This window comes from Pezoporus flaviventris, unplaced genomic scaffold (genome assembly GCF_033815535.1).
Source record: "Pezoporus flaviventris isolate CSIRO_AGI_PZ_B2104156 unplaced genomic scaffold, CSIRO_AGI_Pfla_v1 ptg000011l, whole genome shotgun sequence".
In the NCBI taxonomy this organism is placed as follows: Eukaryota; Metazoa; Chordata; class Aves; order Psittaciformes; family Psittacidae; genus Pezoporus; species Pezoporus flaviventris.
In genome coordinates, this window is record NW_026892559.1 from 1,055,694 (window position 1) to 1,069,196 (window position 13,503).

At 46.8% G+C, this 13,503-nt stretch overlaps 1 protein-coding gene across 1 annotated transcript; it reads right to left on the reverse strand.

Moving 5' to 3' along the window:
- Positions 1–4,774: 4,774 nt before the first annotated feature.
- Positions 4,775–8,619, reverse strand: LOC133267929 (cytoglobin-1-like). Its single transcript, XM_061450648.1, has 3 exons — positions 8,367–8,619; positions 6,165–6,396; positions 4,775–4,933 (listed from the first exon to the last, which is right to left on the reverse strand). The coding sequence occupies exons 1-3, from the start codon at positions 8,459–8,461 to the stop codon at positions 4,805–4,807; spliced, it is 456 nt and encodes a 151-aa protein (XP_061306632.1). The 5' UTR covers positions 8,462–8,619; the 3' UTR covers positions 4,775–4,804.
- Positions 8,620–13,503: the final 4,884 nt, after the last annotated feature.

Here is a 13,503-nt window from a genome sequence, read left to right on the forward strand (position 1 = left end):
TGGGAAATGCACAATGGAGAGTCAGGATTAGCAAGCAGCACAGAGAAGGTCAAAAAGAGCCTGGCAGACAGCAGGAACCACCATGGCTGTACAGCCCTTTCCCTGGTGAAATGATCAGACAAACGCTGGCTGTAGTAAAGTATTAATGGCGGTGCTCAGTTAAGGGCACAAAGCTTAGGAAAACATTCCTGGTGCTGGCCGAGAGCTGCAGAGGTGTCAACTTTCACAGCACTGGCCATCAGGCGGCGCCAGCACCGAAGACGTGCTCGAGCCTCTGCGTATCCATCACTAGACGGTGGTGCATCAAATGGCTGTAACTTACAAATTGCTGCCATTTTCCTGAGCTTTAACAGGTTTCCAGCAAAGCAACAGGAGTAAAGAACTGCTGTTTTCCAGCAGGGTAGGGCAAGTGCTGCTTTGGTGGAGGATGGGGACCATAATTCAGATGTCAGCTGAAATTCTGCCCCTGGTTGAAAACCTGTGCAAAGCTTTTCTGGTGGCCCGTGCTAAAGCATGGTGATCAGCCCGCTCTGCCCGGCGGCAACCGTCAGTGGTTGCCAGGTGTCCTTGGTGGACAGTCTGGAGAGGCTGGATGGAGATCAGCACCACTGCCACCAGCAGCATGTCCCCGATTTGTCTCCTCCCATGTGGTTGTCCAGGGGGAAGATAAACCACCATGTTGCTGCCTGCGAGAGGGGCACCACATCAGTGCTTCCTGCTGGGGAAGTGCTTCCAGAAGGCTCTCCAGAGCATACAAAGTATTCTTGCAGTGCAACAGGACTGCCATTTCTACTGTCCACTGAGTAAGCAAACAAGTCAGTCTGGGGTCCTGCTGGCTCACACTAGGAGAAAAAATGATTCCTGTGTGTCTTAGGCTTGTTTGATACTGACCGTGTGCAATCTGACCAATAACCATGCCCTGAACTGGCTCAAACCCACCTGACTGCATAAGCCAGCAGTTCTCTGATATGGCATATAAGGTTAACTGAGCCTCAATGGTATTACAGATATTTATCATCTCAGTATTAGCTTTAGGAAAGCTAAAGGAAAAAAAAAAAGGCCTCTTCTTTAACATCCCCTTTCCCTAAAACAGGATGTTGTAATGAGAGAAAAAAAGATAATTTTGCAGTGTTGAAAACTGCGAAGGTTAGAGTAGGTCTGGAGGCTTTTTTGGTTTGTTTTGCACAATGTGTCATACCTGTGCTTTTATGAGACTCCTGAGAACCACGTCTGATGGATGAGCATTTGAGTTCAGAGGCTGTCCTGTTCTTTGAGGGACCACTGGCTCCTAGTGCTGATTCAGATGTCACAATTCATTTGTCGTATCTCAGAATGGTCACCCGCAGGCAGCAATCCTTTCTCATCACTCACTGTACCATTACAAGCCTTGTGGTACCTTCTGTTTAACCAGGAAGGTGAACTGAAAGTCTAACGGGGATCCCTTGCTCCTCTCCAGCTCTAACAGAAGTGACCACCCTGGCACTGAGCGGGTGCTAGGAACATCACTGCTCCTGCATGTTCCCATCTGGGCTGTAACCTCACCACCTTCTACCTGTCACTAGGTGTTTTAGACAGCATCTGAAAGCTCCTACTCTTTCAGTGTAAAGCAACACCTCTGAGGGATGTATCTATACCTACACCCACAGCTTTACAGCAAAGGAGCTCAAGCAGCCCTTCACTTCAACCACCAATAGCACAAATGACCTTCCAGGAGGAAAAGTGGTTGCAAGGCAGGGTTTTCCTCTGGGCCCTGCTAGAAGGATTTCCTACATGCTTCCCCAAATCTTCTGCAAGGTCTCTAGTACCCTCTTCAGGCAGCTCTGGGATATCTGAGACAACCCCTTCCCCCTTGCTCACCCCTAAGCTTCTCTATTGCCTGTGCTCCAGGGAGAGGCAGGAAGGCCACTTGGCGCAGACTGTAGCAAGAAGATTACTACACTTCAATGCCCTGACAGCTAGGTTAACTACTTCTGTAAAACACTCCCTGTCATTTCAAATTACCTTGACATGTTCATAAGTCCTTGTCTCAGAGTGATTTAGTGATGCTGTTGCATACCACTGGACTTTTGGATTTTATCCCAACATCGATTTGTATCTGCATAGAGATGCCTTGCAAATGCAGCTTCCTTACGCTTCTGCTTTGTCACCACAGCGACTGAAAGGAACTTTGTCAAGTTAAATTTGTCTAATCTCTTTGTCTGTGATCCTTTATTTATTCTCTATTCCTTGTTCTTTCCCAAAGCTTCCAGACCCCACTGGAAGGTCTGAGTTCACTCAATGAAGTCAATGAACTGGATTTAGGCACATACGTGTTTTTGCAGTGTTTAGGTAATATTTTGCACCGGGAAAGTGTTTGACCTCTGCAGTGTCAAGTTTTGCTTGTGGGAATGCTTTTTTTCTTTAGCAACATTACTGACAAGGCACTTTCTTTTTAATAGCTGATCAGATAAACTTCCTATATGAGAGCATGAATTTTCTCTCACTCCTCTTCCCTTTTCTCAGTGTTTCCCATGTGTCTGCATTGCTCTGGTTTAGGTCAGACACAAAGACTCCACAAAACTTACCTGACTTAACCTATCACAGGCACTTGTCATACTACCCGTGCTATGTCACAGATCTGTTGTCTCACTCAGACCTTCCTCATGTCCCACAGGCTGTAAGAAAAAAGAAAACCATGAAGCTTGGTGTGAGGGCTTTGGTCCCACTCAGTGGTGGTGAGCCACAGGAAATCTCTTCCTTCTCCCTTTAGGTATGATGTTTCCCTTAGGTTTCTCCTTACAGGATCAGTTATCCCTAAGAACACATACAGTGTGTATGGCACCATGTATTTACCAGTTCAGTAAGTAGTGTGTTTGGTTTGCCTCCCTAGTACATGAACGTTGCTGTTTTCCAGAGGCACATTGAAGTACGAGGAAAGTCAGACAGGATTGGACAGTGAGGCTACTGGAAAAGTGGGAACTTGGCTCAGGTATCCTCACACTAAATATGTCATCTAACCTATGCTCTGTTGGGAAAGCTTCCTGCTGTCCTTTGAGATCTCAGATAAGCAACAACAGGAACAAAAAGGGCTATGTACTCCTAAACCACTCACATCACACAATTTTGTCATGTTTAAAAAGGCTTTGTATGTGGCTTTAAAAAATAACTCTCTCTCTGCTTAAGCCTGAGTTTGGTTTGTGTCACATGCTTTACTTTTACTACACCTCTCTTCATCACAGGAGCAGGCAACGCAAGAGCCTTAAAGCATCAGATAGTGTTGTCAGGCCCCTGTCAGCCCAGGGTGCCTATGGCTGCAGTGACAAGCACATCATTGCAGCTAACCATCGTTACAGCAAATAGTGCTCTTAGTGTGCATTAAAGCAAGTAAATTAAAAGGGAAAATCATTTTAAGCTTTACAGAGTGTTGACTACCTGTACTCCCTTGAAGGGATTTGAGGTTAGAAATATTTTTTTACAAGTTTTGTTCTTTTCTGACAATACTTGGCAATGCACACAATATGCTTCCCTTTCTCCTAAGCTGACTAAAATAGCAAATCAAATAAAGCAGCCTGCCCTATCCTCTCATTCCAGTAAGAGTTCATCTTCTGGACTTTGGGATTTCAGCATTCTTTGCCAAACAAATGGGATGGGTGAGGAAAACTACACGTCAAAAGGAAAATTCTGCATTTTTAGCTGTTGACAAAATTGTTTTGTGGTCAATGAAAAACTTCCCACCACCCAAGGAGCTGGATTACTGCAAGTGTGATGGTGCCTGGATGGGAGCTTGAGTTGGTTTTGGTAACCAACCACCCCCGCACCACTAGTAACCACACAATGTAACCACTGCTGTACATCCCAGTGCCTTTTCTGTGCTATAAATAAGAGGATGCATCTGCTTTCTCTGTGTTTATTGCATTACACTGAAGCAAAACGACATGTGGTTATTTGCGGTTACTAGCTGATTATTTCCCCATGTCTAAGGAATACAAGGAGAAGCAATTAAATAGTTTGGGACCCAGTTACTGCAGAAGGGAGGCTTAGGCCTTGTGACAGGAAAGGATGAGAGCAGCCAGTAGGCCTGATATTATCGCCCTTTCCTGGGCATGTGGCCAGAGCAATTTGCTGGGAGTAGCACGGTGAAATCCATGTGCAGGAGATGTTCATCCCTGCCCCAAGTGACCCAGTGGTGGCCACATTCGGTGTTGTCACCCTTTGTGCTGCAAGCTGCACAGAGGAACCTCTCCAAGGTTGTGAAACTCCTCTGGCTCACGCAGGATGGGACTTTCCTTGTGTCTTTCTCAGGCAATAGTCTTTCCAATGCACCAAACCCTCCACTGCTGTGGTTTACACACAAAACGACGCTCATGCCTCTTAAATAGTGACCTCTAAGAAGTCCCTGGAGATGCTTGAAAATGGTTTCCTGCTCATTGTTCATGAGGATGGAGAAGTGGTAGCTGAGATAAAGAGCTGCTGATGCATCTCTGGGCTGGTGCTGCTGGAAGGAGCAAGTCTTATGGATATCAAGCTTAAAGTCATCAGTGTAAAATGTAGTCTTCAAACACAGTGGCCAGAGGAACCCACCTGAAGCAGCGAAGTTGCAAAGTACACCAGGATTTGTTGTTTGGCTTTGATGTATCTGCAGGTTTGATTTAGCTGTAGAAACTCAGTTTGCTAAGGCAATTACTGACACGGATAGCTACATTACATAAGCCATTTTCTTGCCTTTTTTTTCTTTTACTTTTTCATTTTCCAACTGTGGCTGGAGGCCCAAAAGCAGCAAATCGGTGCTGGCAAGACGTCTGAAGAGCCTGGAGGTTGCATGTCCTCACCAACCTGCCTCTTTGTAGGCGTTGTTGAGGTGAGTGCAGATTTCGTTGGTCACCTTCTCAAAGGAAGCTTTGCAGTCTCCGCCAAATTTCTCCTCCATCAGTTGCAAGATAATGTCACAGATAACCTAAACAAGGAGGAAGGAAGAAACAACCAGTGTCAACTTTCCTCCACATTAGGGGCATAAGAACAAAATACATATTCTTAGTTGTGATTCTTGGAGAGTGAAAAGAGGTACAAGAACAATTCAGCAGTATATTGCATACAAAGATTGTAATAGGTCATGGAAAAATACATACGGAACTCACCAAACAATGCAGTTACTACTGCTCTTCTTTTAACTGTCCTGTGTTTAGTTACTGTTGACTGCACCCATCACTTAAAGACAGCAGGACTGTACAGGACAAGGCCAGTTTACTTGGTACATCCACTGCAGTCCTTCTGACAGTGGATTGTCCCAGAAGTTTAGAGGCCACAGGGAGCCCCATGTTGCACACCTATGGAATACATTGCTTGGGGGGTAAATTCCTTCCTAATCTTTCCTCGAATAGGAATCTAGCACTCTAGTAATGAGGGTTTGCTTTCATAGTCACTAGGTAGATGATATACTTTGAAATGTCAACTGCTTTTCCATGCAGCGTTTATTGTATTGTATGCACCTTTACCCTCAAAAAGTATTTTCGGGATCTCTGCTGGCAGAAATCCTCACTTATTCTCACACTTACTGAAAACTGAGCCCACTGCATTGGAAACCACCTTCCTGGTGCCTGAGTGACCTTTGCCAGAAGGTGCCTCTTTTTTTGCATTTTGTGCTGTGTGAGGCAGACGAAACAGCTATAAATGCACTCTGCTAGTGGCATCAGGTGGACTTGGGAAACTAATTTGATCCTGTGTTTATTATCTGTGTTTGTTTAGTGGTGGCAATTCTGTTGGTGTTGCTGCTCAATAATGGTTTAGGTTGTTCTCGCAAAGCTCAGTTCCTGCTGCTAGAAAGAAATAGACATCAAGGATTCAAGTCCAGTGTTAAGCTCCTTTTCTATGTCTTGTTATTAAATGACAAGTGTGTGATTCCTGTTGCACTGAGAAAACCCACTACAACTCGTGGGCAGCCTCTGCAGCTCCCACCTGAGCAAACCTGCCTGCATCGTATCTGCTGCATAGCCTCCTTCCCAACAGATGCCAGATCACTCACTCCTGCTATTGTCCACCATCAATCATCTCACTTTCCACCTCTCCAGTCTCTGAAGCATATACATATTTTTATATACAAAGCCTGTTTTCCTCAGTTCTACCCCTCAAAGCGAAAGACGTCCTCCCAGTCACAATTACAGTCCCTGGGAAGAGGGCTGCTGGCTCACCCTAAAGTTTTTGGGGTCAATCTTCAGCTGGGTGGCGTGTTTCTTGCCGAGTGGGTTCACTATCCCAAGAAAAGCCTCAGAGTTGTCCAGGTGTTGCACCATGTCATTGATGGCAGTGAAAACCCTCTTGCCGTGCCCTCTGATCTGATCTGACTGTTTCATCTCTTCAGCAGAGTCCATGCCTTTGAAGTGTGAGAAGTAGGACTTGGTGTCTGGATGCTCAGTAAACATCCTGTTGAGAAATGAGAGACATCCTAATTTGTGGACCAAGGCATCAACATAGATACGGCTTCACATTACAGGCCTTGTCTTATGCATTTATTGTCCTTTTGCCTTCTCTTTATTAGAAGGGGCACCTCTTTCCCCTGCATTTCTTGGCTCCTCTTTATCCTTCCCATCTGTGCATAGCCCCTATGCCCACTGCAGCCTGTCTCACTTCTCCCCAGGGCACTTCTCTTTGCTCACTCCACCTTAAAACTTACCTATCCTGAGTTTGTTTGCTGCTTCTGAAGTAAACATTTCTTCAGTGTTGACTCAGTGTTAGGCTGAGATAAAAACCACAGAGAACTAAGATGACAATATTCACATCAGGTGAGTGTGACAGGGCAGTATTCCCGAAGATGTGCTGGACAGCAGATACCTCCACTGTGCTCTCGGTGGGTGTTTTCATGGAGAAATCCTACTATTGGTTTTGTTAATTATCCCCTTCCAAGAGCCCATCCCAAAGCTTTCTTACTGCCTGTGATGGTTTGTTGTTTGAGTACCAAGTACTGCTCAAAAGTAACACAATTCAATGCCACTTGTAAAGGAATTGTCTTTTTTAATACATCAATTACCGTCATCTTGGTCAAGCTCTTAAAAAAGCAGTTTACTTACCTGGGTAAACCAGTTATCCACCTGACACAGCAATAGCAAATTCTAGATTACATTTCACAGAGTCACAGAATGGTTGGGCTTGAAGGGACCTATGTAGGTCATCTAGCACAACCTTACTGCTCAAGCCAGTTACCCAGGACCATGTCCAGACAGCTTTTGAATATCTCCATGGATGGAGACTCTACAACCTCTCTGGGCAACCTGTGCTACTGCTCAGTTGCCATCACAGTGAAAAGGTGTTTCCTGATGTTTGGAAAGAATCTCCCATGTTCCAGTTTGTTCCCATTGCCTCTGGTGTTGTCACTGAGTGCCACTGAGAGGATCCTTCTTTGTACCTCCCTTCAGGTTCATACATACATTGACAAGATCCCCCTCAGCCTTCTCTTCTCCAGGCTGAACAGTTCCAGGTTGCGCAACCTCTCTTCACAGGAGACAGACTCCAGTCTTCATCATCTCCATGGCCCTTCATTGTATGTCCAGTACATCTCTTGTGCTGGGGAGCACAGAACTTTTCAATAGGCAAGGCTGGAGCTATAGGACACTAAGGCAAAACCTTCTAGAGTAAATTACCCTGGGGAGCCAAGCCACTGTATGCTTACTAGCATTTTATAGCTGCATTTCTGACCCTAACTGTCCTTAGGTAGATTGCAGAATCTACATGACAGTTTCTGAGGCTGATCCAGCCACAGGGTGTGATATACAAGAAAGGCAGAGGTAAAGGTATGATAACCAGAAAAGTACTGGGTTGCTCAGTGCATATGGAAGTGATGCAAGTCCCAGCTGGGAGAGGAATATGAGGAAGGTGAATGGAAGAAACTTGTGTCTTATAGAAGAAGAGAGGAAATCAGAGTGAAAACAGAGAGGAAAGCCCATAGGAAGTGCACAATACACTGGAACAGCTGGGCTTTGGACTGGAAAGGGTGAAGGAAAATCAGAATAGAAATACTTGGGACATGCAAGTTAAAAAGAAAAAAAAAGTTATTATAACAGTTTAGAGGTAAAGAGGAAGAGGGAAATAGGGCCCATGTTTTGTTCCCGTTCTCTTTCATACCACACTTTCTCTTCTTTACCTTAAATGGGTGGGGTAAATAATTTCTTCTTGTCTCTTCTTTCTTTCCCACCTCCTTCTCCCTTTCCTTTTACTTTGCATGGATCTCTCCTCTTCCCCATTTCCTACTTGAGGTGCAATAAACCACAGCAAATCAAAACGTTCCCAGCAAGGGCTGCACGAAAACCATCAGGAAACGCTCCTAGGTGGTAACTCCATCCTTCTTGCCATTCCTTTTTCAACTCTTGGGGGTAGCAGCAAGATGGCTCTTTCCTTACCTGACCAGCACAGTTGTCGCATTGTCCTCGGCATCCACATACATCTTCTCCCAGGCACCACGGGCACTTTGCACCTCTGCTTCAGAGAACGACATTGTGGAGGAGACGTTGGCAACACAGGGCACAGCAGGAGGGAGAAGGGCAGGGAGGTCCTGGCAGGGCGGTTCTGCTCCAGTTCTTTCCTCAGGGCTCTCTAAATACTGGCCCAGGGATTTAAGAGATCTTGAATGAATTCTTTGTCTTGGTTCCCCTTGGTCACATTTCTGCAGGCTTTAGGGCTGCCTAATCACTTTTAATCAGGAAAGAAACCAGCCACATGAGGAAGGAGGACAAGCACTCTCACTATGGTGTCAGGTGCCAGAGCAAAGTTTCCGTTGTCTGATGAGAAAAGGGGAAAAAGGGAGTTTTCAGTGGGGAAGAAGCTCCCCTCCCCTCTCACCCTGCCACAGCCAGTGCTTCCCTTCTTTTTCTTGAGGGCAATCCTTGCCCAAGCACTGGTTTTCCAGGTTTGCTCCCAAGAGGGCTGCTGTGCTGCGGGCACCATGGTGCTCTGCTGTACCCTCTTCCCATCTCTTCTTGGCCCTTCACTCCAAAGATACCACTTCTAGGTCTAGCAACTCTCTCAAGTCCTGCTGTCATGCTACACTCGCTACCTTCCCCATAGCCCTCTGGTTTAGCAGGGGCTCGCCCTGAAGCTGCTCCTGACCTCAGTACTGTGCAACTGAGAGGCATCACCAGCCCAAACCAGCAGCGCTGCAGGGATGATGATGGCAGGATGGGCACAGCATTCATGGCTGCAGTGCCCTGGAAAGCCACCTCATTTTAACACAGGAGGTAAGTCATGAAGGACAGCCAGGCCAAAAGCACAGGCATTTCACTACTCTCATCCTCTCAGCTTGCAGCTGGGATCACTGTCCTATCCCTAAGCCCTGCCTGCCCAGCAGTGAGAAAGAGATGAGGGGCAGGAGAAAGGCCAGTGTGGAGCTGCAGATGGTGCCTGTGGGCCCATTATCCTCACAGTCACTTAGAACTGGAGGAAAATAAAATCTTGGATTATCCACACAGCACCCGGGCTTAACCTCTGGCAGGAATGTTCTCATTAAGTCCAGGCCACGCACATGAAAGAAGGGCTAAGGGGCTTGAGGAGCTGCTGCTGCTGCTGGCCGCTGAGCGCAGACAAAACCTTGTATTGTTTGGGATGGTTTGGAGGAGGGAAAGAGCCCACACAACAGTGAAATGTGCAGCACAGGGAGCAAAACCAACCCAATACCTGGGGCAGAAGGAAGGTGGTGGTTGCTTGGAGGGGCTGTGTTCCACCACTCCCAAGGAGTGCCTAAAAGGACTTAACTAAAATTCCCTTCCCTTCCCGCGCTTTCCCTTTTCACCACAGCAAACAAAAAGTGATCTGATAGAAAGCTGCACAACCTTCTGCTTTCTCATCCCCAAATCCTCAGAAAAATGTCCCAGATTCCAGGAAAACTCGTGGGGGAATGGGGGCTGCCTCTTTGAAGGCAAACACAAACTGGGGAAGTGCTATAGGCTGAGCCCAGCCACCAGCACAAGGATGCAGAGGAAGGAGCAAGGATGGCACTGCAGGCTCCCAGACCTTGGAAGCCAAAACCGCCTGGGACGAACTCAGTGGGGAAAGCACCAAGTTTTTGGCCAAGAGCAGAGTGCACATCAGGTGCTTGTCATGAGTGGCCTGGGAGAGAGCAAGCCCCTGAAAAACGAGCACTCACTTTACGCAAAGGGAAAGGGGCTCAAGCAGGTCCAGAATATGGAAGCAGAGCTGGCTGTTCTTTGAATGTAAATGTGTATGACTGCACTTGCAACTTTTCCTCTCTCTGTAGGTGCAGACCCTGGTGCACCCTGACTTGTTGTGAACAGTTCTCAGTGGGAGAAGCTGGAGTGCTGTGGTGAGCTCAACTCTCTGACCTGAGCTGTGGCAGCAATGCACATTGCTCAAGGATGAGTCTTCCCTCTTAGCTTTTTCAGTCTTTTCTTCTGCATCTCTCTTGTTCACCCTTCATTTCTTTCTCCTGTGTTTTCTGTTTGCAGCAGTTCACAAGCAAACTTCAGCTTCCCTATGGGACTTCTCTGCTCTCCCAACCTTGTCTGAGACATCGCACTACAAAGGTGCTCATTCACTCCATAGAGCATCAGACATCCTGTTGTGGGTCAAAAAATACCCAGTTTGAGTTGGGAAATTTCAAGCAAAGTAAAGTATTGACAAATAAGAAACCAACCCCCACACAAACACCTCTCTTCTCCCTGTCCTAGTCCCTGTGGCACAGGTTACACGCAGGCCCTTTGGCAAGACCATGGGCAGTGCAGGAACTGGGGGCTGGTGCACCAGGATCCTTGTGCTTTCGCTGCTCCTTGTGTTGTATTCAACTGCTCCAGCATGGACTCTTCCACCAGTCACTGTTCCTTTGGGTACTGCACCTGTCCTGGTCTTGTCTCTTCTTTTCCAGCATTCACTGCCCAATTTTGTCCAGTGCCAAGCCAGCTGTGAGCAGCACAGAGCAGTCCCTGACCTCCTCCTGCACAAACAAAACCAACAATGATGTCCTCAAGCATGTCACCATGCTCTCTGTGACATGCTTTTCTATTCTTTCTTTCACCTGCTGGTGTTACTTTCACTGTTTTGGAAAATTATCTTCTATTTTCCTGCTGCGTGATTTGCTGAGCCTTTGTGAGATGAACACAGTAATACCTCATAAAGCTTTGGTATCAATAACAGGCTTATACACATCTATACGACACCTTAGGGGGTCTCTAGAGATTGAAAAAAAATGCTCCAGAAGCCTTTTTCTTTTAGCCTTGGAATGGAATAGCTGTGAAAAATGTGCTGTTTAATCATAAAGTCTAACATTGCTGCCAATACCGCTGCACCCCGGGGGAAGAGGGTGTCTGCCTGGTTTATTTCTTTTTCTTCTCCCATGGTTTCTTTTGTTCAATATCCCAAAGGAAGCGAATTCTCTTAAGTGTGGTTTCTGATGAACAGGGAGAAATATTTTCTAAGGGAGCACTGGGCAGCGCTGCAAGCACAGTTTTGGCCATGGATGGATGGGATGCTCCTCAGCAGGCAGGGTCAGGCTGGGGTGTGGAGGGGTGATGCAGAGTATGCTGCAAAATCCCAAGCAGGGAGCACAGCCACAGTATTTTGGGTTGTGTGCGGCAGCCAAGCTTTTCCTGGCTCGGCACCCAGCCAGGAAAGCAGTGGATGTGCCTTCAGAGCAGTGCAGGGAAATGGCAGTGGTTCTGGGAAGTGGGGCTTGTTTCGTTTTGATTTCTGAGAAACCATGTGCTTCAGGTTCCAGCGACAGAAGGAGGTGATGGCATCCTCTCCCCACCCAGCCATTCAGGATCCGACAGTGCTGACTGACTGCAGAGCTTGTTGATGCCCCAGTCACAGGCACTGCAAAGCTGCCCGTGGTTTCTTCTCTGTGACAGTTCATTAAGTTTAACATTTAATATAAATAAACCTGTTGCCTATTTGTTCGGCAACAGGGCTTAATTCCCAGCTCAGCAGACACGCCTGTTGTAGAGGATGGCTGGAAGGGGGTTGGCAACTATAATTCTTATTTTCCCAGCACCCCCTGTACCGTCAGGCAGAGGTTAGAGCCCCCCAGAGCAGGTATCGCCAGCTTTATTGGATACTTAGCTTGAGATGCTGACACTCAGTGCTGCTTTTTCAGACATGACAAACACCAGCATCTGCTCCATGCTCACTATCTGAGGTTATCAACATTACAAGATCATCAAAACAAGCAAAATTAGGAGCTGTAATCACAGCTGTTTCTGTCAATGTCTGAATGCCAAAGCCCACAGAGCACATGGGTGGGAAAGACCTGGGGCTGACTCAAGCAGCTTTCCCAGCTGCCGCCAGACCATACTTCCCCCTCCTGTTGGAAAGCAGTGGCAGGTTCTGGCGGAGCTGTGTTGCAATCTGCACTGCTGAAACTACCAAGTCCAAAGATCAAGGAAAGAGCAGGCGTTCCCACCTTCTTAGGACCTAGTCACCCAGAATAGCCCTCACACAGTTTAAGAGCAGCACAGTTTAAGAGCAGCACGATCTGACATGATAGAAATTTACACAGATTTCTGATGAGAATACTTTTATTTTGCGCATAGGATTTTAAATGTGAAAACAAAGGTGATGTATTCAAAATAGTCCAGCTTTTGTACATCATGGAGCATAGTATATATATGGAGTAATTCTCTGAATGCTGCTTTAATGATTGACAGCATTAAATAACATGGCTAGCAGTGATTCCAGCACAGTCATTACAGCTAATAAAGATGGCAGCGCTGAGTTTTCATGTAGTGTACCCAGCTAACCAAGTATTTTCACTGGGACAGGCTGGTGCTGAGCTACACCCTTAGTGAAGGGGGAAAAATACAACAAGACCCCAGGTGAGGCAACAGTAGTCACCACATCCCAGCATCAGGCCGATGCCCAGCCGGTCTCCAAACAATAGCTACTTTGGAGAAACTCTGGCTGGTTTTATTGCTGAGCACGGAGTTACAGGGTACAGAACACGGCCTGGGTCAGCTGGGGTGAGCTGTGCTGGCTGTGTCCCTCTCCCAGCCCTTTGCTCCCCAACACCCCCTCCCTCCTCCAACCTCCTTGCTGCAGGAGTAGAGCAAGAAACGGAGACGGCCTTGCCACTGTGCAAGCACTGTTCAGCTATTGCTAAAACATCGGTGTGCCATCAACGCTGTTTTTATCACAAACCACACAGCAACATACGGGTGGCTGTGACGAAAGCCAACTCCACCCCAGCCAGAGCCAGTACAACACAAGATCACATCGTTTTCTTGGATAAATTTGGGCTCACACAGTTCATGCTATGCTGAACTTGGGCACAGGTGCTGTAGGCAGGAGGCAAAGAAACGAGCTTTTATGAACATGGAAATTACCAAGCCCAAGTCTGAAATGTAGAGGGTACCTAGAGCCCGATAGAGGAGCTCAGGCAGCAACATAAGCACTGCTCATATCTGTAATGTTACCACCTGTCATTTGTATCTACTCAGTCAGTTAGTAAGATCAAATTACCCAATGGTTTAATGGAAACAACACTCTGACAGGTTTTGGATACAAGCTCCCAGACTACATTGAGTTACTGCACCA